The sequence below is a fragment of the Ursus maritimus genome, unplaced genomic scaffold, assembly GCF_017311325.1.
Source record: "Ursus maritimus isolate PB19 unplaced genomic scaffold, ASM1731132v1 scaffold_9, whole genome shotgun sequence".
Classification (NCBI taxonomy): Eukaryota; Metazoa; Chordata; class Mammalia; order Carnivora; family Ursidae; genus Ursus; species Ursus maritimus.
This window is the reverse complement of record NW_024427107.1, coordinates 60,339,105-60,363,979: the sequence shown is the minus strand read 5'-3', so window position 1 is coordinate 60,363,979 and position 24,875 is coordinate 60,339,105. Positions and strand designations below refer to the sequence as shown.

At 40.6% G+C, this 24,875-nt stretch overlaps 1 protein-coding gene across 4 annotated transcripts in view; it reads left to right on the top strand.

The window, feature by feature from the left end:
• Window positions 1-24,875, top strand: part of SAMD12 (sterile alpha motif domain containing 12) — a 372,276-nt gene that overhangs the window by 14,374 nt on the left and 333,027 nt on the right. For 3 of the 4 annotated variants that reach the window (XM_008689282.2, XM_040626173.1, XM_040626172.1), the window contains exon 2: window positions 24,565-24,743. The exons of the other annotated variant lie outside the window; for it this stretch is intronic. In XM_008689282.2, coding sequence (XP_008687504.1) covers window positions 24,565-24,743 — 179 coding nt within the window. The remainder of the gene's footprint in view (window positions 1-24,564; window positions 24,744-24,875) is intronic. 4 annotated transcript variants of the gene reach the window in all.

The following is a 24,875-nucleotide window of genomic DNA, read 5'->3' as shown; positions in this document are numbered from 1 at the left end:
GCTATGTTCCTCTACCTTTATTACAGATTGTTATTCATGTGAACTACTTTTGATTATTGCCATGACCTTCTATTCTGATTTTTCAATATATTCTAACAAGGTTTTCTACCTACTTTTTTTTTTTTGGAGTTTCTTTTTGGCTTCCTGGTCTATCTAGTCATTCCGTACTGTGTCCTTGATCTTTTTCTTATTAGTATGTGGAGTCTTCAGCCACCTTTATTAGTGTTTAAAAATCTTTAAGTTAACATTCAGAAACCCTGCAGTTCTTATATTCAGCTAATATTTATTTTTGACCTCTTCGTGTTAATATTTTTAAATTAGGGTTTCATTTTTCAGTGACAAAACATACACAGATATTGTATACACTAGCATAGACAGATAAATATCCTTTACCATTTAGTAAATGTTTGCTGTATACCAAGGACTGTTATTTCTAAACATTCTGTGTAATGCCTGCTACACTGTATTTATTCGCATTTTGCATATGAGGTAATAGGCTGGGGGCAGTAAATTTCCTGAGGCTACTTAGTAAAAGAAGTTGAATGGAGCTTGTGTATATATGTAGAGTTGAAGTTATCCTAATAGTGGCTAAATTTATTGAGTTTGTACTATATGCCAGGGAATATGACAAGTACTTTATAAACTTAAAATTTAGATTTTATTATGTGAACATAATATAAACATCAATGTCTTTAAAAAATTGCTTTATAATATTGTTATTACTGTTGGCTTAGTGTTCTGTAAACTTACCACTAATTTGAACCAGAAGTTTCTCTGTTAAATCTCTTTTCAGTACATTCATGCACTAGCTATTCTGTCAGTTTCCGCTCACTGAAGCAATTCCTCCCCCCTGCCCCCGCCAAATTCTGACTTGTTTCAAAAAGGTCTCTAGACTTGATTCAGAGCTGTTGTGTTTGGACTGCCTTTCACCTCAGTCCTTCAGATGCATTTTTTGATATCTGTGTTAGATTCCCTCTTTTCGGACCCTGGGTCTTCATCCTATCTTGTTCTCACCTGGTTTTGACAGACACATCCTACAGTTACTCGTGAGAAAAAGCACATAGGAAGCATGATTTTGAGAATTTGCATATGTGAAAATATTCTATCCTTGTACTTAATTGATAACTTGATTAAATTTTAAAAAGTTAAACTATTTTCCCTTACAATTTTGAGGCTTCTAATATCATCTGGTTTCCAGTCTTGATTTTGAGAAATCTGAAGCCATTCTAATTCTTGATCATTTGTATGAAATAATACATTTTTCTTGTAATTAGCTAATCTTTTTCCCTAATGTTGAGAAATTTCATGAGACTATGCCTTGTTGTGAGTCTATTGTTATCTGTTATATTGTGTATTTAGTGGCCTTTCAAAGTGGAAACTCATTCATTGCAGGGAATTTCTTTTGAATTATTTCATTTCCTTTTATCCAATTCTGTTCTTTATTTCTCTACCTGCTATCTTTAAGATGACAAAGTTATTGGACTAGTTTTTAGTTTGTCTGTTTCCTATTTCTCATCTGTTGTTTTTGTTTGTACTTTTTTATTTTTCTTTCAAGCATCTATCATTTTTAATTTTTCTAGGATTTTTTTCCTGAAATTTTTATAGCCTTCTAATCTTTGTGGATGTAGTATCTTTCCATACTTCATTGAGGATATTAATGCTAACATTTTTGTTCAATTGAAGTTTACTTTGCTCTCCATGTTTCTTCCACGTTGCTTTTTCCCCCCATTCTGGTCTGTTTTCTTGTTAGATATTTAAGTGTGTGTGTGTGGATATTAGGCTCTCTGTTCATACTTGAGTGACCCACTTACTTTTTTTCAAGTTCTCAATGGATGGGACCTGTCAATCCTGGTCTTCATTATGAGATGTATTGGCTGGATTTTTAGGACCAAGGAGGAGATTGTCTTCTATCAGAATGTTAGGTCTTTTTTATTGGAGTGCTTAATCACTCAGAAGACCCAATATTCAAACTCCAAAATCTGATTCTAAAGTCTATGCCCTTATTCACTTATTTTCTTAATTTCCAAATAAGGTTCAATGTCTGGGTATATTTGTTTCTAAGAAAGTTAGCAATCTAAATGTAGATTTCATAAGTGTTACGGTTTCTTTTTTCTTTCTTTCTTTCTTTCTTTTTTTTTTTTTTTAAAGATTTTACTTATTTGAGAGCATGTGTGCACAAGCTGGGGGAGGGGGAGGGGGAGAGGACTGGGAGAGGCAGACTCCCCGCTGAGCAGGGAGCCTGACATCTGGGCTCCAACCCAGGATCCTGAGATCATGACCTGATCCTGAGCCAAAGGCAGACACTTAACCAACTGAGCCACCTAGGCACCCCTAGACATGATCATTTCTAAAGATGATTTAACCAGAAATTTCCCTTCACTACCAAAAAAAAAATATGGTACATGGTATGTGCTCAGAAAACTGTGTAATGAATTGATATTTTGTTCAGTGCATCAGGCCTTCAGGACAACATGTAATAGGACGTAGAAAAACCCGAGTTCCCTAACTCCCACCCTAGCGCTGTAGTGCATGTGCACATACTCAGATGTGACAAAGGTGCTCAAGCAAACACAAATAGATCCAACCTCAAGAGAGGCGTCCTGTTCATGGGAGTTCTTGGGGCAAGAGTGTTCCTTTATATTTGGGATCAGAAGTTAGTACTGTGGTGGCATGAGTCATGTTTTGGCCTGGAAAGGGCAAGGGGGAAAGAAAGAAAGGCCTGACAGGGCTCTTAGTAATTGGGCAAATACCTCTGCGTTCAGGTTATACGGCATTTCAGACGTTAATTTAAGCATGCATTCTGCAGACGGCTTCTAGAGTCTGTCCCATCTGCTTTCTGCTGACTGGGTCTTTTTGAACTTAGAATAGAGAGCTGTCCCCAAGGGCCACCCACACCTGCCTTTTTCCATCCCGGCTAGCTTTTTCTCTTCTCTTTCCCTCAGTATCTCCACTGGTCCCTCCTCATTTGAGTGGGAATGGGGTTGAGGGCTTGATAATGCTGAGCCACCCTTTTTAGAAGAGCCGGCTGTCAAACCAAAAGGACTTGGCTACTGGCATGGCTACTTGTCCTCCATTTTGAATCTGGGCTCCCAGTCTCAGGCAGGGACAGTGGAGTCCACATTCCATGAAGGAAGAAAGCAGAGTGAGACCACAGCACTAAGAATTCTCTTCTGATAAGAATGTGAGGCAACCTGTTTAAAGATAATTGCCCAGAAAATACTTGAATTTATAATACTCGGTTGGCCAGCCATGTTGGATTTGTCAGGAGATGAGGGAAAAAAAGGAGCTGTACTGGAAAATTGGATAATAGTGAAGAGGGTATGGTGTCTGGAAATCCTTAAGGAAGAGTCATGCACTGGGCTCGAAGAGAAAAATAACTTATGTGGTTATAAAGCTGCATCAGCTATTTAGACCTAAAAGCATAGTTTGTTGTAAACCTGAAGGTTTAATTTTTACATAATTTAGTATATTCTGTTAATGTCCTAGAGCAAGATGCTATTAGAAATTCAAGAATTAAAAAAAAAAAGCAACATAGCAACATTTCCCGACCTCTTAAATAAACCTTTTAAAATAATTGTGATTATGTGCTTATTATATATACTCTTTGGAAAGTAAATAGAAAAATGATCCATAGACCCACCTTCAAAAGACAGGTATTGCTAGTATTTGGCATATTTTTTTCTAGCCCTTTTCTCTTCGTATAGTTTTTAGTTTTGCATAGCCATCATAAGGCATTTTGCTTGCCTTTTAGTAGGACTTTTTGGCCTTCAATTGGAGTTGACTGTGGTTATGTTCTGATAATGCATGTATGGGATTTATTCTTTTCTTGTCAGGAGGCTGAATAAGCAGTTCTTCAGTTCTTGGCTTGAATAAATTCTCTGTGCTTTTAACATAAAACATTGTTCAGATTAGAAAGTGAATAATCCTTAGAGCAAAGAAGTATGATGTATGTTTTACAACCACTTAAAAAATGTCAAATCGAAAAAAATCAAAAGCACAAAAATGGCTTGGGGGAAATATGTATAACAAAGATAAGACTAAGGCTCCTGAGGGACAGACTGTCCTAGGACCACAGAGAGAGTCATCGTAGACGTCTAGTAATATTTATTAAATATACAATAATTACATGCAACACTGCAGTCTCAAGAAAAAGAGAAATCTTTATCTAGAGGCATAGAAGAGAGGAATGTCGTGTAACAGAGGTATGACTGAAACCGGAGTTAGAAATGTTGGTCCTGCTTGCACTGCTGACTAGCTGCTACCTCAGAGGCACCTGCCTTCAATATTATCACCAATAAAATGAGGCTGTTGGCTATATAATTTTAATGAGTTTCTTTCCTCCTCTGACATTCAGTGACTCAACGAATTTATGATTCTGGGACCAAACACGGAGAACATAAAGATCCAAAAAACCTAGCAGCTACCTTGACTCATTTCCCTCCTCCCTCACATCCAGTAAATTACCAAGTTTGACCCATTTTATTCTCTAAGTCGGGGTTGGCAAATAACGACCTGTTTTCTTAAAGTTTTATTGGAACACAGTTATGATCATTAGTTGATGTATTATATCTTGCTGCTTTTGAACTACAGTGGCAGAATGGGGTAGTTGCCACTGTGTGTTTCACAAAGCTTTAAATATTTACCATCTGGCCCTTATAGAAAACGTTGGTCAGCCCCTGATCAAAACTTTGACAGACCTCTCATCCTCACTACCTTTGCCCTAACTTAGGTCTTCATCTCTTCTCACCTAGTGAATCCAAGAGCCTCTAAAATGAGTTTTTCTGACCCCAGTTTTGAGCATCCCAAAGGTACTGTATGGCAACAGTGTAATTTAAAAAAAACTAAAACAAACAAAACCTTAACACCAGCTTGCTTAAAACCCTTCATGGGCAAGCTGCTGAACTCAGGATAAAATTCAAATTCCTTATCTAGCACACAATGTTAGAAAGCCACAGGACCTTACTGACAGCTGAAGGCCTTTCTAGTCACAAGAGACTAGGTGTAGTTTGACATGACCGACGCTGTAGAAATTGGAAAACCCAACCAGCCTTAAGTAGAAGAGGCTGTGTTAGCTCACCTCATTGAGAGCCTGGCTGTAGAACTGGCCTGGGGTAAACGTTTAATCCAGATTTCTAGTTGTTTCACCTGGACTGCATTTCCTGTTGGCTCCTCTTGTGTGTGGTCCTATTCACCCAGAGGGTTTCTTCTTGAGAGGTCAGGACTGCTGTGACAGTTTCTGTCTCTGATCCTTCGCATCCTACGCATCCGGCAGGACAGAAAACAAGTCTCTTCCAGGTAATTCCCGTGCCACTGCAGAAGTCTCTCTGATTGGACAGCATAGGTCATGTGGTCAGAGATATGGTGTGTGCTGATTGGCTTACTGCCAGTTCACATATTTAAACCCGGGGGGGGGGGGTAAGATTCCCACCTGAGTCATAAAAACTGGGAAGGAAGGGGGCATTATTCCCTAGCAAACACTGGGCTGTGGTGGAAACAGGGTGAATGGAGGTTAACTGAGACAGAATAACCAAGATTCACTGAGCATGCCACGAGCAGGATTGCATTGACGGTTAGAAGCGGAAGCACTTGCGTACCTGGGGAGGCCAGTAATCAGTGTTCCAAGGTTTGGAGATTATGGTTGCCTCACTCAGTGGGTCTTAATTCCGGCCAGTCATTTGAAATACCTGATTCCTGGGCTCCTTGAGGACAAATTAACTTGGATTCTCTTCCGGTTTACTGGGTATGAGTGACTTTGTGTTCTCCAGGTGATTCAAACTGAACTATTGACTGGGTTTAGGTCTGTGGAATGGGAACAATCCTATTCCAGCAGGATTGTTGTATATTGATGTGTATAAGGAATACAGCCTACTTAGGTGCTCAAGTAAATGGTAGTTTCTTATCCGTGGTTCTTAACCTTACAGAGATACTGTATTAGTTCCCTAAGACTGCCGTCCAAAATATCACAGCCTGGGTGAATTAAACAGCAGAGTTTCCCCCATTTCTGGAAGCCAGAAGCCCAAGATCAAGGTGTTGGCAGGTTTGGTTTCTCTTGAGACATTTCACCTAGGCTTGCAAATTGCCTTTTCTTTTTTTTTCCCTTTTCTTTCTTTTCTTTTTCTTTTGTGCATACACATCCCTGCTGTCTCTTCCTCTTTTTATAAGGATACCACTCCTATTGGATTAGGCCTATTTAACCTTAATTACCTCCTTAAATGCCCTGTCTCCAAATATAGTCACATTGGGATTAAGACTGCATATGAATTTGGGAGGGACATAATTCAGTCTACAAGAGATATGGGTCCTATGATTCTCTGATAGCTAGGGTTCCTTTATGCAGAAAAATGCAGACACACATGTACATCAGACTTTACCTGTGTTTATAGGGCTTCAAAGATCCCAGTTAAACAGGAACGTCTGAAACAGCCTCGCAGAAGAAAACACGTACCAGAGAGAAGGATGTGTATGAAAGAAGTCATGTCATTCTCCTTAGTCCATTCATTTAACAGCTATTCACCGAGTGCTGTGCATGTGTCAGGCATGGTTATAAGGTTATAACAATGAATGACACAGGCAAGATTCCTTCTCTTACCACTTAAAACTTTTGTTGCACACGGGCAGTAAACACATAACACCATTCAGTATCAGTACCGAGTGCCATGTAGAGAATCAAAACGAAAATGATGGGATGGCGTTTGCCTGGGGAGCTACTTAGATTATGTGGTTAGGACTGTCTTCACTGAGATGATTAAGTGGAGACTTGCACAACAAGGAGTCACCCATGCACATGGGAGTAAAGGGCTTATGGCTGATGAAGTACCTGTTATTCTCTGGTTTATTTTAGTATCAGCTGGCAGAACCACCTCCTCTCTCAGCAGCTGCTCCCCTGCTTGGGTTCTGCCTGTAGAGCAAGAATTCAGGATCTGCTCTGAGATAGGCATAGCTATCGTGGATTGCTCCTCTGCCTTTGGAGGTCTTTCTCTTTTCCTATCTCTGAAATGTTAAGGTCATGTACTTGAAGGGATAGGACCCGTCAATTCAAACATCTGTTCCTGTGAATTCTCATTGACATTACCAGAGTTCAGTCACTGTTGTGACTTCAGTATGAAATAGAGTAACCATTGTGGGAGGAGCAGTCAGCACTAGTGATGTGGTAAATGCATAAACAATAATTGTATTGTACTGCATGTTTCTCTAATAGTATGCTGTGGCTCTGAAGGCTCTAGAGGGACCCCAAACAACATCTGGATGGAATGGAGAAGACTTCTAGAAGCTGTGTCCCAAAGGTTCTCCACTGGCCTTAGGATAAAGAGCAAAGTCCTGTTGAATTGTAGGCCCCTGTGGGTCTGGTACCTGCCACCCTTTCCAGTTCTCTCCACCTCTCTGCCGAGAGAGGCCGGACTTGGTTCCTTACTTTAGATTGGGGTCAGTTCTGCTCTGTGTCTCATTCTGGGGTCCAGGTTGAAGGGGCAGTAGCCCCTTGGGCATACCTTTTTTTTTTTTTTTTTATAATGTTATGTTTGTCACCATACAGTAAGTACATCATTAGTTTTTGATGCTCTTTTTTAAGCTTTTTTTTTTTTTTTTTTTTTTTTAGATTTTTTTAGAGAGCATGTGAGCTAGCAGACTCCATGCTCAGAGTAGACCCTGACTAGGGGCTCGATCTCCCAACTGTGAGATCAGGACCTAAGCTGAAAAAGAGTTGGACGATTAACCGACTGTGCCACCCAGGCACCCCTGTAAGCATGTTTAACTCCACTGCTCACATCTTGTCCACTTCTAGCCATTGGCCAAGTTAACTGACATGTCCAAGGCCAAAGTCATTAGATAGGGATACACAGTCTGTTCTAAAGGAAGAGGGGTGAATATTTATCAAGCAGTAAGTTGATCTACTGTAGCATGTAATGTGCTTAGAACAGTGCCCATCTAGATCTGCCTAAAGTAGAAACAATAATGTACTTTTAATAGTCTTACTTTGGGGAAGGGACAAAGAAGGGAATAGTTTGTTAATAGGTAAACAATGGAGTTGGGGGAAGATTATTATGTAGGGCAAGACTTGAGCATGTTAATAGCCTTATGTGAGGAATGAGTGGGTTGAAGATGGAAGATAGGGCAGAGCTTGAAGATTCAGCTGAAATTTGGAAACATGAAGTGGGGTGCCATCTTCCTCATGGCTTTTTGTTAGCAGCAGCCAAGGAGGCAAGTGGTTGGATTGATAGATTTTTCTCTGATCTGAGCTCTTTGTATTTGATTTTTCCCCCTTCTCTTTAATCTTAAAGGAGAGATTTAGATTGTAACAGTTGGTGTTTACAATGTTTTAATGTCTTATCATATTGAGAACTGACTAGAAGCATCTTTAGAAATAATTTACACCACCATAAAATGAATTGCTAATCTTTCAGAGTATATTCTTTAGAATTGTTTTTGTTTTTTGTATACCAGCCAAGGAGATCTAGACCAATAGGAACCTGGTAAAATATTTTAGAAGCATCATCTGATTTGCAAAGCTAAGTAGGAATATAAATCCTTTCTCAAATACACAGTCATGCTTTCTGACATTTACTTGTGTTGTTGTTTCTTTAGTTGTCTCTTAGGGCAGTGTTTATATATATATATATATACACGATTAAAATGTCCACAGGATGCACACCCGCCCACCAGTGTTCAACTGTAGGACTCATGGGTGGGAACATAAGGACTGTGGGATATGTTGGCTTGTACCAGCAGTCATCACTTAGTCCCCATTATGGGCCCGGTATTTAAAAGGACACAGGTAATGAAGTTGATCATTAACAATCACATGATTTATCGGATGCCTAATTTTGCAGTAGTGACTTGAAGTGGCCACGTACTGCCTTTTGTAGTGCGGATAAATGCTTTAGGAGTTAGGATTAAGGAATACTAAGTATGTGTGGGAATGGGGAGAAGGTTTTAATGAGACTTATGAGCATCTTTTAAGATGCAGTTCACCTCAACAGATGAATATTGTCACATATTTATTCATCCGTATTACTGAAATAGAACACTGGCTGTTTCCCTCTGCTCAAAACATTTCTTCATTTTCCAGTTGTTCGGTGAAAATCCCAGACTTCTGATCCTAATACCAAAAACCCGTATACTCATAATATGCTTCCTGATTATCTTCCTGTCTTATCTCCATAATTTTGTTCAAATGACTTACTCTTCCTTGTAAGTGCTCCAAACTTGCCTAATCTGTACCTTCTCTTAAATTGGTCCCTCTGCTTGGCTACCTTCCCTGATCTATGGATACAAACCTGGCCTTTTCTTCAGAATTTATCTGAATTACCAAGTTCTGTGGAGTCTTGCCTATTCGGTTTTTGTTTTTTTCCCCTTAATCCTTGGAAGTAATCCTTTTCTCAATTTTTGAACCCTCTCATTACTTTCTCTGCAGCTCTTACGCCCAGCCTCCTTTGCTCTCATGCCATCTGCATGTAACTCTTGGTCTGCTTATTTTTGGTCATTAACCTAGAAGTATTCAAACCTGTAGCTTTTATAGACAAGTAAAAAAATTCGTTTTAATTGGGGACGCTCACAGTTTATATAACTTTTGCTAACATCAAAACTCATGTGCACAGAAGCACATACATCTTATCTAATTTCATAAAAGATAAGCATTTAACACACACACACACACACACACACAAATACAGGGAAGACAGTATCAGAGGACAGGGCTTTATACTGAAAACTGTGGCCAGTGGAAAACTCCTGAGGCTATCTGGTTTTTTGTTTTCCATTTCACTGAGGACCAATAAAATGTTCATCCTCTATCTGTCCTCTCTGGGTAGACATTTGGGAGCCATTCTTTGAATAGACTATGAGCTTTGCCAGAACTGATTTCTCTGATTCCCGATTTATCTCTCCATCCCTCCATGAAAATCTTGGGTCTCTAGAATCATAACAAAAATAGCACTGGTCTGCAACACAGAAGCAACCAGGTTGGGTAATAAAGATCTGACTGTTGTCTGAAATAACTAAGCAAGAAGTCACTTCTATACACATTTCAGATCTACTTACATAAAAGAGCAATAGGTTGAAAGTGCTGTTCATTCTAAAAGAGCAAAAATTTTATAAAACCCCTAAAATGGCATTTTATCTTTTTTCCTTATGCCCAAACTGTACATATGGTTATTTAAATGACTAAAAACAATTTAAAAAATAGAGAAAAGTCAAATTATTTTCATCAATCTCAGTTTGGTTTTTTTTTCCAAGTAACATTTACAGAACAGGACAAATTGATTTTTAACATTGGGAACAAAGACACTGATCTTCTAAATTTGCACTACCCAGTAGAACTTTGTGATGGAAATGTTCAGTAATCTGTACTGTCCAATATGGTGTTCACAGCCATGAATGCCTATTGAAATGTGACTGGTGTAACTGAGGAACTAAATTAATTCCATCTAAATGTAATTAAACTAAAAGAACCACATGCTACTATTGAGCTCCCTTATTGGACAGTGTGGCTTTAAAGATTGACTTTTAAAGAGTATTGAGCTGTAATTTGTAATGCCAACTTGGATGGCATTTTATCAGTTTTCTTAGTAAACTTGAGAAACTTCAAAGGAGCATTTTTTATTAATCTTTGGCAGGTTATGTATGTATTAATGGCCTGTTGACCTTTTGAGCTACTTTTCATCCTCTGGTCACAAGTTTGAAAGCCGCGGATTCTCAATTCATAAATAAAGATCCATCTATTTCCTCCATTATGGCTCTCCTTTTAGCTACTATGATCTTTGACTTATGCGTATCTGTGCATTCACACACACACACACACACACACACACACACACCAACATTTATGAAGATGAAGTGAAACAGTAGTGGGGCTGCAAGTTACTCTAAATAGAAAGTGTGAGCAAACAAGGTTGCCTCGGCTCTCAACTCCAGCCCCTCGGGGAAGGGAAGCGCTCCCATTCATCAAGTCCTACTGGAACCTATCAAGCCTTTTGCATGTTTCTGTGATTTGACACATACTTATTTTTTCCTGAAATATTCATTTGTTCTTAGTTGCCAGGATTACTCTTTCAGGAGAATTGTAAGCATCTCTTTCTTCTCTGAAGTCTTTATATGACCCCTTGTCCTCCTGATCACTCACCTCTTTGTTTTTTCCTTTGTGGAGCTATTGTGTGTGTATACATGCAGATGTGTATACGAAGGGTAAAGATAGTTGCTTCTGATGAAGTCAAGATCATTAATATATTAACAAGAGCAAAGGCAGTAATAATTAAAGCAATAGTTATTCGTTGAGCATGCACTCAACTTGCCAAGCATTGAGCACTTTACATACATTTAATTCTTCTAAAACGTCATAAAGAAGTTAGGATTAGGGACGCCTGGGTGGCTCAGTCGGTTAAGCGTCTGCCTTCGGCTCAGGTCATGATGCCAGGGTTCTGGGATCGAGTCCTACATCAGGCTCTGTACTCGGCCTGCTTCTCCCTCTTCCTCTGCTGCTCCCCCTGCTTGTGCTCTCTCTCTCTCTGTCAAAATAAATAAATAAAAAATCTTTAGGGGCGCCTGGGTGGCTCAGTCATTAAGCATCTGCCTTTGGCTCAGGTCATGATCACAGCATTCTGGGATCAAGCCCTGCATAGGGCTCCCTGCTCCTCAGGGAGCCCACTTCTCCCTCTTCCACCCCCCCGCTTGTGTTCCCTTTCTCGCTGCGCCTCTCTCTCTCTGTCAAATAAATAAATAAAATCTTTGAAAAAAAAATTAGGATTATTCCAATTTTATAGTTAAGATAAACTTAACCTAAGCTCAAGTAATTTGCCCAAGGCCAGCTAGACAGTGATAGAGCCAGATTTATTCAACTCCAATGCCCATGGTTTTACCAACTAAGCAATCATTAAGATGTAGAGGAGGTTAAAAATAGCTCTTATTCCCCAGAGTATCATGCTGTGGTGGGAACAATGTTGTGTGTGATGTAAGAGGTCTTGTTTTCATTTCCCCTTTTTCCATTTTCTTGGTTTCCTTAACCAAGTTGCTTAGCATCTCTGTCTTTCCTTTTTTTTTCCCCCTCCCCACGCCTCCCCCCACTCCCACCCTCTCAGTCAGGGTCAGATTCCGGTTCCTGAGCATTCTAGGCCAGAGCCTAACAGGGGAAGGCTCTATGTGTTTTGGTCCCACTGTTCTCCTGTCTAGGTCCAGGGAGGGCCTGCTGAGGATGGTGGTATCGAGCCCCAGGCGCAGAAGTGGTAGGCCAGTGGGTCCAGAGTACAGCACATGTGGAGGCAATAAATACTGATACACCAGGCACTCGACTCCAGGCCCACATGGGACAAACAAGGCTTGGCCTCTAGCTTTGTTGGGCAAGGGCTGTCTGCTGGGGCTGTGGGCTCCAGCACTGCCCACCGGACAAAGAAGCCAGAGGTGAGGACACCTGTCTTCCCAGATGGGAATGGAGGCAACTTCAGTTTTGGCCGTTTGGCTTTCCCCAGCCGCTGGAGCCATCCCCACAGCCCTGGCTGGGAGAGGGGGCTGGCTAGGCCCTGGCAGGCAAGGGCGCAGCAACGGCACAGCCCACACACTTCCCTGGGCCACAGGGATTGCGGATGGGGGCAGGTATGTACACATGCTCCTGCAGACATGGGGGGTTAGAGGTTATGACGGTCCCCGCAGCACACGTTCCACATGTTAAGGCATCATGGTTAGGCAGTTACTGACAGCGAAGGATATACTAACCAGAGACCGGTGAAAGCCTCCCTTCTGATTTCTAATACCTTAGTGATAAGGGATGGAAAGTCCTCTGCATATGTTAACTTTGTACCATCCCCTCCTCTTCCCTTCCTGAAATACCAGATTTGTTGTTTGTTGGTTGGTTGGTTGGTTGGTTGGTTGGTTTTTAAAGATTTTTTTTGTCAGAGCACAAGCAGGGGGAGTGGCAGGCAGAGGGAGAAGCAGGCTCCCTGCTGAGCAAGGAACTCAGTGTGGGACTCCATCCCAGAACTCTGGGATCATGACCCCAGCCAAAGGCAGATGCTCAACTGACTGAGCCACCCAGGCGTCCCTGAAATACCAGACTGTAATATGTAGACTTCCTAAATGATTAGTTACTTCTTTCCATTAGTATTGTTTGACAGGGATTGCTGTCAGCTCACCAGCAGAAAGTGTGTTACAAGCTGCAAGTACTGGCTTTTATCTTTATTCATAACCTCATTCCTTAACTCTCTCACCAAGGTTGTTTGTATATTTGAAAAGCTGTTCTTCTCTGCCTTCTGATCCACTTTCCCCCCACAAATTTCACTTCAATTTGCCCTTTTCGTTCATGATTGTCACTTTTTAAGTCTGTACTATGTTTGTCCTTTAAAGTTACATTACTACCATTTGTTGACTTAACAGTTGTTAAAAATGTTAATGCCGAATATTCCTCCATTGTGATGGAGGAGGGCAGTAAGATAAAAATGGAGATTGATGTTCATTGAACATATGGTCGGTGTTCTATAGGTTATTTCAATCAACATCCAGCAAAAAAGTAGAACTTGGACTTGACTCAGTGGTTAGTTGTGTTGGGTGGGAGGGAGGGATATGAATGAAAACAGGATTCAAAAATCCTTTCTCAACTCTGTCTAAAAGTAAAGTATATCTAATGTTTGTATTGTGTTTTGTTACATTCTTAAGATACATGCTTGCTATTTTATATTGAATAATCTTAAGTGTTGAGTTCTGAGTTTTGATTCTTGTATTATGTAACCAAAGCAAGATACAGAACATTTCCACTTACGATAAAGTTCCTTCTACTTTTTGCAATGAAATCTTTGTCTTTTCCATTTGGCTATTGATCCCATCCATTGAGCTTTTCATTTTGGTTATTACATTTTTTAGTCCTAACATTTCCATTTGGTGGTTCTTTATGTCTTCTATGTCTTTGCAACTTTGTTTCTTTTTTTTAATAATTTTTTATTATGTTATGTTAGTCACCATACAGTATATCCTTAGTTTTTGATGTAATGTTCCATGACGCAAATAATGTAACTTTGTTTCTTGGCTGAAGCTTTCTATTTTCTCATTTGTGGCAGGTGTAATTGCTCATTGAAGGTTTTTATCATGGCTGCTTTCAAATCTTTGTCGACAGTTCTGAGATCTCTGTCACCTTGGTGTTGGCATCTTCTCATTAAGTATGAGATCTTCCTGGTTCTTGGTTATGAGGTTGTGTGTGTGTGTGTGTGTGTGTGTGTGTGGTTTTTTTAATCAAAATTTGGACATTTTCATTTTATGAGACTTAATCATATTTAAACTTTGTTTTAACTGGCTTTAAGACCATTTTGGCCAGATGTTACCTGAGAGTTAGGGCCTCCTCATTATCATTGGGTGGTGGTGAAAAGTCCTGTTTCCACCAGGCTTCCTCTGACACCATCCCAAAAAGGAGGGGCCACCTCATTGCTTGCTGGAGGTGGAAGTCCAGCCTCCTCACATCTGCTCGACTGACACTGCAGGGGTGAGGATGTGGCCTTGATAATTGTTGAGAGATATGAAAGTCTGGGCTCCCTATGTGACTTTGTATGACACCACCCTCTTGGGGGTTTTGGAGTACCTTCGTACAGCCTGGTGAGGGTGGAAGTCTAGGCTCTCACTCAATCTTTGTTGGTATGGATGGTTGGGTTACTTTTTTTTTTTATGTGATGTTTGAGTAGAGCAGTTATTGTCTAAAACTTTGTCTTGCTAGGCTGTCCCTATTGTGGTAATTTGGCTAGAGAAAGCAGACTTTTGTCTTATTTTTTGTTTGTGCCTTTGAGATTTCTAGGTTGTAGACTTCATCAGTTCCAAGTCTGGAATGTAGATGAAAACAAAGTCCAAGGAACGGACATCATGTCTTTCCTTGAGTTCTAGAGTCCCTCAATGGACTGCCTTCTCCCTGCCTTTCAAAGCTGTCCTATGTTTGTGTTATATAATGTCTGGGGTTTTTATTTTTTCTTAGTGGGACAAATCAAGAGAACTATGTCTATTCCATCTTTTAGAAACATCTAAGAGGCACTACTTTATTTAAAAATATAAAGACCTAAGGAAAAATCAGAATAGATCACATAGAGTAAAGAAAAATAAAGTTTTATGAAACTTGGCTCAGTTCATCTATTTACATAGATGTGTTTGGGCATGGATTCACAGTATGAATCCGTTTCTTGTGTATTGTGATTAAAAATGTTTGAGTCACCAGTGTAGACGACCTGTTTCTCCCTGTCTGATACCTGAATCCTCTGTCTAAAGCTTCATAGAACCTCTGACTGTATCTGTGGTTGTATTCTCATGAAAGAGAGGAGTTAACGTTGGTGCCTTAGAGCTGGGCCAGAGCCTTTCCCCATTCTGACGGTGACGTAGGTTAAGCATTATTTTTAATTCTGCTGTATTTAGGTTGTCTAGTCCCTATATCGTGAGTAGGAAGGGTGAATGTTTGCTGTGGTTATCACTCTTCATCTTTGGGGAGCAAAGTTCCCTTATACCAAACTGTTTTACAAGTTGAAATCATCTCCGGATGAGTGAGCCATGGTGAAGGTGCTTCATGGGGCTCAGGGGAGCAATGTCTTGACACAGCTGCATGTGGTGGGAATATCTGGCTGGGATGGACAGTCATCCTGCCCCAGCTCCAGTGGCCACACAGTAGCTACCAGGGTTACCACTGGGCAGACTTGAAGACAGAGTATTTTGGGGGTTCAACCCATCATGTCTCATGATATCTGCTTCCTTCTCTCCTCATGATAAGAATACCTTTCTGTCCACCCCCTTCTTAGTGACAGATGGAGAGCCATCTATTACTGGTCAGTTACAGACTTGTTGAGAACAGACATGTCCTTTTTTTTAATGCCTCTGACTTATTGGAAATTTGTATGTTACCCCTATTCTTTTTGGTAGTAGGAAAGGACTCCAACCTGTATTTGAAAGTGTTAAGCTTCGGTGTGCATGTGTGTCTATATATATATATATATATATATATATATATATATATATATATATATAGAATACCACATTTAGCTGGTGTATATATACATATATATGGAATACCACATTTAACTTGTGTGTATATGTATATTTATATAGACAATATATAATATTATATATATGGAATACCATATTTAGCTGGTATATATACATATATATGGAATACCACATTTAATTCTTGTGTGTGTGTGTATATATTTATATATACAATATATTATACCATATATATATGGTGTGTGTGTATGTATGTATATACATACATACATATATATATGGAATACCATATTTATGGTATTCCATATACATACATATATATATATATATATACACATACATATATATATGGAATACCATATTTAGCTGGTGTATATATACATATATATGGAATACCACATTTAACTCGTGTGTGTGTATATATTTATATATACAATATATTATACCATATATATATATGATTGTGTGTGTGTGTATATATATATTTTATATATATATATTTTATATATATATATACCATATATACCATATATATATATGATGTGTGTGTGTGTGTGTATATATATATATATTTTATATATATATATCATATATGTTTTTATATATATATATATATATAAAATACCACATTTAGCTGACCAAGGAGAGGTCTGGAAATCCTATTTGGTCTCCTCATAGCCTGACCCAAATGATAAAATCAAATATAATTGAACTTACTTAAATTGCCTGGGAGTGGGGGCATGTAGAATAAGTAGAAGATGAGTCCCTCAGAGACGCAGGAGTTCTTCCTTGTTATGGTGAAGGGGGCTACAGTTCTCAGATCCCAGTATCCTCCAGGGCAAGGATGTACATGGAGCCCTAGAACAGGGCTTGGCAAACCCTTTTTTAAAGGAGCAGCTAGTGAATATTTAGTTTTTGCCGTCCTCAACTACTCACTTCTGCCATTGTAGCATAATGGTGGCCATAGACAACATATATGGCTGTGTTCCAATAAAACTTAGAAACATTGCTATGTGAATTTCATATTATTTTTGAAGATCACAAAATATCTTTTTAGTTTTCCCCTCCCCAACCACTTAAAAATGTAAAACTGTTTATGTCATCATAAACGGGCAATGGGCTGGATTTGGCCTCTGGGCCATAGTTTGCTGACTCTGCCTTAGCAGATGTCTGCTGGATAGGTTTCTTTGCCCAAAGAGACCTTGTGCCCTGTCCGTTAGTTTAACCCAAGCTTGTGTTTCTGAGACCTACATTTCTGGAACACTAGGTATACTTTCATGTTAAAACATTAGTGATATGATGCTCATGGACACATCCTCATTCATTCATGCATAAGTTTTTATGAGTGATCTGGGCACTTTTCTGGGCACCAGAGTCTCCTCAATGAGTAAGTTTTCCATCAGGTCTTTACTGTATCATCTGGATTGATCCTACCTGTGATAACATGTATTTGTAATGTACAGCTTCCTTGCTAAGGTATTACCATACTTACTCAGCTTTCTAAGTCATAATGGGAGTGATGAAACCCTGAGCAGAATATTTTGCTAGGATTTCAGGGTTTTTTTATCCTTAAGGAAGAGTTAAGTAATTATATGTTGTTAGTTAAGGTGGAATCATGTCAGTTTGGAATGGTTCATCTTAAGTCACAGAAGACCTGACTTAGTGGCGTCATTGGCAAAGGATTTCTTTTCTTGTGTAGCATCAGGTCCAGATGTAGGTAATTAAGAACCAGTTTGAGTACCTCGGTGATGGTAGAGCCAATGTGGCTGTTAGCCTCTTGGCTTTCATGTCTATAGCCTTGTGATCTAAAGCAGCTCTGGATATTACCTCTGCATTCAAGGCGTGAGGTGGTGAGGAGGGTGATACCAAAATCCATTCTCTTCTATCAGTTCCAGAACTGCATCTTTACACATCAACCTTCTGCTTAGGTCCCATAGGCAGGGATCTGTTCACAGCCACATGTAGCTGCAAGGGAGGCTGGGAAAGTGAGTGACTTTGTGGGTAAGGAGAAAAGCATTGGCAAGTGGCTGCTACAGTGAGAGGTCTCTTGTGATGCCCAGATTACTTCTAGAGGGTAATATTCTGCTGAATTTGAATCCAGAGTATAATAAGGCACTTCCATTAATTAAGCAGGTATCTGGAGAGTGTCTACTATTTGTATATTATATAACAAGGGCTGTGCTTTCCAGGAACTTTTAACTAGAAGCAAGACCAATACATAAAATTATAAACTATCTCAGTTTCAATAGATAATGATGAGGATTGAAGTACCTTTGTTTCTAAGGTCCTGTGTTTATTTAGCAGCATTTATTGGGTGCCAAATATGTCCAGCTGTTTAGTCTCTGAAGGCACATAGATGAGTAAGATGGTTTCGGCAGAAGACAGTCAAGTAACTCCCTTTCAGAACAGTTTTGTGGTTCTATGGCTTAATATATCTTTGAATTCTACAATTAGATGGGAAACAACTTTTATCTGCTTTTTTGAAAAGTAAAAGCTGTAAGTTCTCTTAAGAAGGGAATGGCAGTGAGTAGGATTGAATTGGTATCTTTCCACCACACCTCTGCTTATTCTACAAACAATGATTGAGCACTTAGAGTAGTTTAGTCACTTGGCTAGGCACTAGGTTTGTAAAGCTTTAATGAGAAGTCACTTGCTTCAAGGGGTTCCTAGTCATAGACAAAAAACCCGTCCGCTGCCAGCAGCTTCTGTGTAATGGTAGAAACTCTTGGTGCAGGATCTGGAGCGACCTAATGGACCTTGGGAGTGTTTGTAAAGAATCTCTGTTAACAGCAAAGCTCCAAATGAAGGAACTTCCAGCTTGAATGAGGCTCAGTGCCTTGTTTCACTGCAGGGAGAGCATGGTGTGGGTGGGGATTAGAAGAACTGGAAGCCGGATGGCTTCTTGGCAAGTGGGATGCATCGCCAGCACATCCCCTGGTCCTCTCCTCATCTTCAGACAGAATGCCTGGCACTTCCTCATAGTCTGTTACTGTGAGCTCAGGCACATGGGAATGGGATCTCTCCAAGGTCAGGTCCAGGAGGATCCGGGCTCACTTCCAACAATGAGCACCTCTTCTGCCAGTCAGACTGGGGCCCCTTTTTGGAAAATATGCCCTAGCCAGGAAAATTCTAAAGTAATATGGTATGGTTGAGCTATTCTTTTTTTTTTTTTTTTTTTTTTTTTAAGAAAACATGTTCTATTTGAAAATCACAATGAGCTGGTTGAAGAAAACTCAAACTTTTGAATAAAGTATCTTTGGAACTTCTCTTTCTGCTTATGGAGGCAGTATGGGGGGATGAAATGAGAGGGAGTGGGTTGTTTTTGTTTTTAAATTCTGTTTACTATAGATTATACATAATATAAAATTTATCAGTTTAACCCTCTTTAAGCATATGATTTAGTAGCATTAGGTGTGTTCACATTGTTGTACAACTATCCCCCTATCCATCTCCAGGACTTTTCCATCTCAAGCAAACTGTACTAAGCAGGAACTCCCCATCCCCCACTCCTCCAGCCCCTGGTAACCGCTGTTGTACTTGGTCTCTGTGAATTTGACTACTCTAAGTACCTCATGTAAGTGAAATCATACAATATTTGTCCTTTTGTGACCAGCTTATTTCACTTAGCACAATGTCTTCAAGGTTCATCCCTGCTATAGCATCTATCAGAATTTCATTTCTTCTCAGGACTGAATATTCTGTTGTATGTACCACAGTTTTTTTAATCCATTCATTAGGGGACATTGGGGTTGTTTCCACCTATTGGCTATTGTGAATAATGCTGCTGTGAACATGAACATACAAATACTTTTTCAGGTCCCTACCTCCAATTCTTTGGTTGAATTGCCAGATCAGATGGTAATTCTATGATTAATTTTTTAAAAGATTTTATTTATTTGTCAGAGCACAAGCAGAGGGAGCAACAGGCAGAGGGAGAAGCAGGCTCTCTGCTGACCAGGGAGCCCAATGTAGGACTCGATCCCAGGACCCTGGGATCATGACCTGAGCCAAAGGCAGACACTTAACCAACTGAGCCACCCAGGCATCTCTATGATTGATTTTTTTTTTTTTTTTTTTTAAGGAATCACTATATATTGTTACAGCAGCTGCACCGTTGTACATTCCCAGTAGCAGAGCACAAGGGGATGGGATTGTACACATGAAAAAGAGATGGTAGCTTTGCTGTGGCATCTCAAAAACAATGCAAAAGCTTGTACATTTGCAGTAAAAAAATCAAAAATTTTTAAAAAGTCCCTATTTTTTAAAGAAATTTTTATGAAATCTACTTTGGTTTTTAATTCTTGATTTTGAAGAGCTTAGTATTAGCAACTTTAACATGAAAATGACGAGGGCAGCCCTTGAGGGAAAGACCACTCACCGACAGCTTGCAGTGCCCATTCAGTAACTAGAAATCAGGAAAGCACAGAGGGGTCAGGAAGACCAGGGGAGCATGAAGAGGGTCTCAAAGCCGACCTGTGAGCTGCTGAGCCCATCAAATTGAGTAAATAACTTCAGTGAAAACAAGAAAGGGCAATGATGAGGACAGAAAAGAGAACTCAGACGGGGCACCTTTTACATGATGAACAAAGAAATGGAGGTCACAGCTTGTAAAGAGGCCATTTGAAAGTTGCTTGATTTGTAAATATTAGGAACATGAAATTTCAGGGAAAACAAAGCAAAGCCTGTCAGAAATGGTTTTAAATAAATAAACCCAAGCACAAAACCTAAATCAACTACTGGGTTTGCAGGCAAGGAGGGAACAGCTATGGAGGATTAAAATATTTGTGTGAGGAAGGTGGCTACGTGTGTAGAAAGTCAAAACATCGTATTCTGCTTCATGTTTATAGTTACCTTACATTTTAAACGCTAGGAATTTACCAGCAGAGAGAAGTTTCCTTTTGATTTAAGGCATGGTTGTAGAAAGAGAAGAGATTGCTAGTTCATTCAGCAGCTGAACCAATGTTTCTTAAAGGCCTATTACGTGCGACATTCTAGACTGGGGAGTGGAGATCATGGAGGTGACCCCAGGGTGGGGCCTGCCTTGAGGAACTTGTAGTTGTGGGAGGAGAGGTGTACAGATCAGTGAGAGAGATGAAGCACCAGGGTACTGTGGGCAGGGAAGAAGCATAGCCCAATGGTTTTTGCTCTGGTAGCCAGAAACTCCCTAGGCGGCTTTCGGAGGGTCTGAGCAGATACATGCGGTGTGTGGACTTTTAGCCCCCCCAAAGGAGCACGTAAGACTGGGGTGGGGTAGAACCTCTCTCTAGGAGGAGGGACAGCCTGAGCAAAGGTGAAGGAAATAGGAGAGTCTGATATTGTGGGGAAGGAGAACGGGAGGTACCAGAAGCTACCAGCAAGTCAGTGGTATTCCGAGGCTGTGAATTTCAAGGCGGAAGGAGCCAGGCATCATGCTGGAGAGAAAGATCGAAGCTATATGTTGCTCTTCCTTTAATGTCCCAATCTATCCCATGTTAATCTTTCATCTCCCATCACAAGCAAACTGTTTTTTTTTTTTATATAATCATGATTTTAACATATTGAATGTTTGTTACAAATAGGCCATTCTTTGGAGATGGAGAAGCTGATTTGATATTAACAGTAATTAGCCTCCTGCTCTTACAGATTTTCACTACTAAATTCTTTCTACCACTGCCTCAGTTGGGTGTTGTGATTGGTTCTCCAACATCTATACTGTCCCAGCCTTCTTAAATAACTGCAGTGTGGTTTGAGGAATTGACTCTAGCTGAAAGGTCAGCTGGTTTAAGGGTAACCCAATCTTCACTGCCAGGGTTTTAGTTCATTAATGGGCATGTGATTCACTTTGGGCTGATAAGAAAAAACAAAAGTTTGGAAGAGGATTAGGGGAAAGAGAACAAGGTCAACCACACTGTCACTGTTGCTAGATGAGAACTAGAAGCTTGTAACTCTAGGTGCCATGAGGGGACCCAGGCTTAGGACATACATAGGTGATGTTCTGGATAGCAAAATGGAGAGATGAAGGAAGAAAAATCAGAATCCTCGATGACCCTATTGAGCTGGTAAATCCACAAACACTGAACTTTTACCATTATTGGACTTCCTGTTCTGAAAGCTAACAATTTTCCTTACTGTTTAATCTATTTTGGTTTTGCTCATCCAAAACTTGAAATCATCCATGTCCTAAATGATGCTTGATCTTTGTGGTCCTCAGAAGATACCTGCATCACTTTTTGTGACTCTACGTCTTGAGTCTCATTTCCCTTGTCTGTGAAAGGAATGTAATTCATCTCACCGAGTTTTTATTAAAATCATTTGAGATCCAGCACGAAGCCTAAGGGGGAGGCGTGAACTAATATATGTTGAATGTCTACTGTGCACTATGAAATAGGCTGGTTCTTGGCTCTAGGAAGCTTAGCTAGAAGAGAAATTCACAGATGATTTTCATATTGAAGGATATAAATAAAACCACATGCACATGGACCTTTGTACAAGTAGCTTAAGATCATTCAGTATTTGGTTACTTACTGTTCTAGGCACAATGATCCAACATGGGGTGGGGCAGTGGATGAGGAAGGGGATTAAGGAAAGGCCTATCTGAAGAAGTGTTCTTTAAGCCAAAACCTGACAGATGAGTAGGAGTTAGGTGAGGAATGGGGAGAACATTTTAGGCAAAGAAACATGATGTATAAAAACCTGGAAGTGTGAAAGAACTTGATGTGTTCAAGAAGTAGGAAGTGTGAAAAGGAAGTGTGTGGTCAGAGTAGAGTGAATGCGGGATATGTGGGGGATGAAGTTGGAAAGGTGGAAAAGGGACAAATAATTCAGGGCCTTGTTGGCCATACTACAGCTTGTTGAACGATGTAAGTGTAAAATGAAGCCATTAGAAAGTTCTAAGCCGAAGGGTCTCATGATCTGACCTGTATGTTTTTTTAAAGATGGGGTTTCGGGGGCTCAAGCGAGGAAGAGCAGTTGGGCTAGTCAGCCGTGTGGATGAGACGTGGGTGGCTCAGACCAGGGTGAGGGCAGTGCAGATGGAACCACGTGGAGGGATTGGAGCAGCACTGTGGGCGTAAAGCTTACTGGACCTGGCGAGGGATGGAAGGGCTGTGGTGAATCGTGGAGAGAGCCCTGCCAAGGATGACTCTTTGGTTTCTGTGTAACTGGAGAGGACTGGAAAAGACATTTTTGGAGGGAGTGGTAGAAAAGCCAAGAATCAGTTTTGAACATGTTAAATTTGAGGTATTGTTGATACACTGGAATTGGGATCTTGAGTTCCAAGTTTCACTTACGTCTGAAGCTCCTAACGGATCTGTCTGGGCTGCAGTTAACATTTGGGTGTCAACGGCAGGTTGATGCCACTGGAGTGTGGGAATGGATGGTTCCTGTTAAGGAGAGCATGGAGAGTGGGGAGGGAGCCCCTGCTTCGCTTCTGGGAAGCCTACCCTCATCTCTTGGGTGTCACATACTCTCTCGGAAGCCAGGTAGGAGGAAACCCTGACCTGAATGGGGTGCCGAGTAAGGGAAGAATTGTAGAATCGCAGCAGTTGGCTAAAAGGGAAGAATGCTGAGAAAGGGGGGGTACCAAAGATATTGAGTGAAAGGTTATCAGTGAGGTAGAGTCCTAAGGGGGATGGAGGGAGGGAAGGTTCTTGCCCTGAGGCCAAAAGGATCAAGTACATTAAATTTGAAGGGGTGGGGTCCCAGGGAGGTGAGATAATTTACTGCACGTGTGTGTGTGTGTGTGTGTGTGTGTGTGTGTGTGACCGACCCAGCTCCACACGCCCCTGGTGATTCATGGAGGTCATCAGGGGGAAATGTATGGTTCCCATAACATTCATTGCTATTTCTTTGAGGATCCTAGGTACATTGGAGGGGCTCAGTAAGTATTTGTTAAATGAATAAACATGCTCAGAAAGTGGGCTATAGATTTTATTTGTGGGGGTATCCACGTTAGAGCATATGGAGAGGGTAAGACAAGAAAAGTCAGAAGTCTCTAGGCTTAGCTCCCCGGAATCCTCCACTTCGGTCTTTCCTTCTCTTTCGTGTAGCAATAACTCGTTCAAAATGACTTGTCCTTTTGTCTTTTTTCTGCCTCTTCTTTTGGACTGTAACATCTTTGAAGGGAACTTCATGTTTCCCATGTTTCCAGGATCTAATCCAGGAATAGCACATAGTAAGTGCTCAGCAAATAGTTGTGCAGTGAACACAAGAGGGTGCACTGGAGCGGATGCTTGAATAGAGTCCGGGGGAGGGTGGCGGGTGGTGGAAGGCCTGCTCCTCCAGATGGAGGCAGAGACGAGAAGCTAAACTGCAGGGGTTGAACGAGTCTCGTGTGTGGGAGGCAGTAACGAAGTTGTCTGATCCAGTATTCTCATCTGTGACGGGGGATTAGTAACTTGCTCAAGGTCAAACAACGTGGAAGTGATGGTTTCTGGGTTTGAACTGAAGTCTTTCTGACTTAAGAGCCCAGGGTGCCCCCCACGCCACGCTCCCTTCTTCCCAGAGGATTTCCCATAGTTATAACGCTGCCTCTGAACTTGCTGCTGCCTTGTTTCTTCCCGCTTAGGTCAGATGAAATACTGCCTGTCGTGGGCACCTTCTTTGTCAGACTTGTTTGGAGTTAAATTTTTCCCTCTCTCCTAGCTCTCCACTGTGGCTTGAATCCACGGGGTATTGATCACTCTGCCCGGGCAGAAGGCATCAAGCTGCAGATTGAAAGGGAAGGTGTTGAATCTCAATCCATTAAAAACAAAAATTTTCAGAAGGTGCCTGACCAAAAAGGAACCCCCAAGCGACTACCAGCAGAAGCTGAGACGGCTAAGGTAGGTCATAATCCACTAAATTACAGAGATTCTGAGGTTATAGCTTCAATATTTTGTGGTCCAGCCACAGAGAACTGAGGGAGCTTTTTCACTACTCACTGTTGTATCTTCAGTTAAATGAACACTGACTGC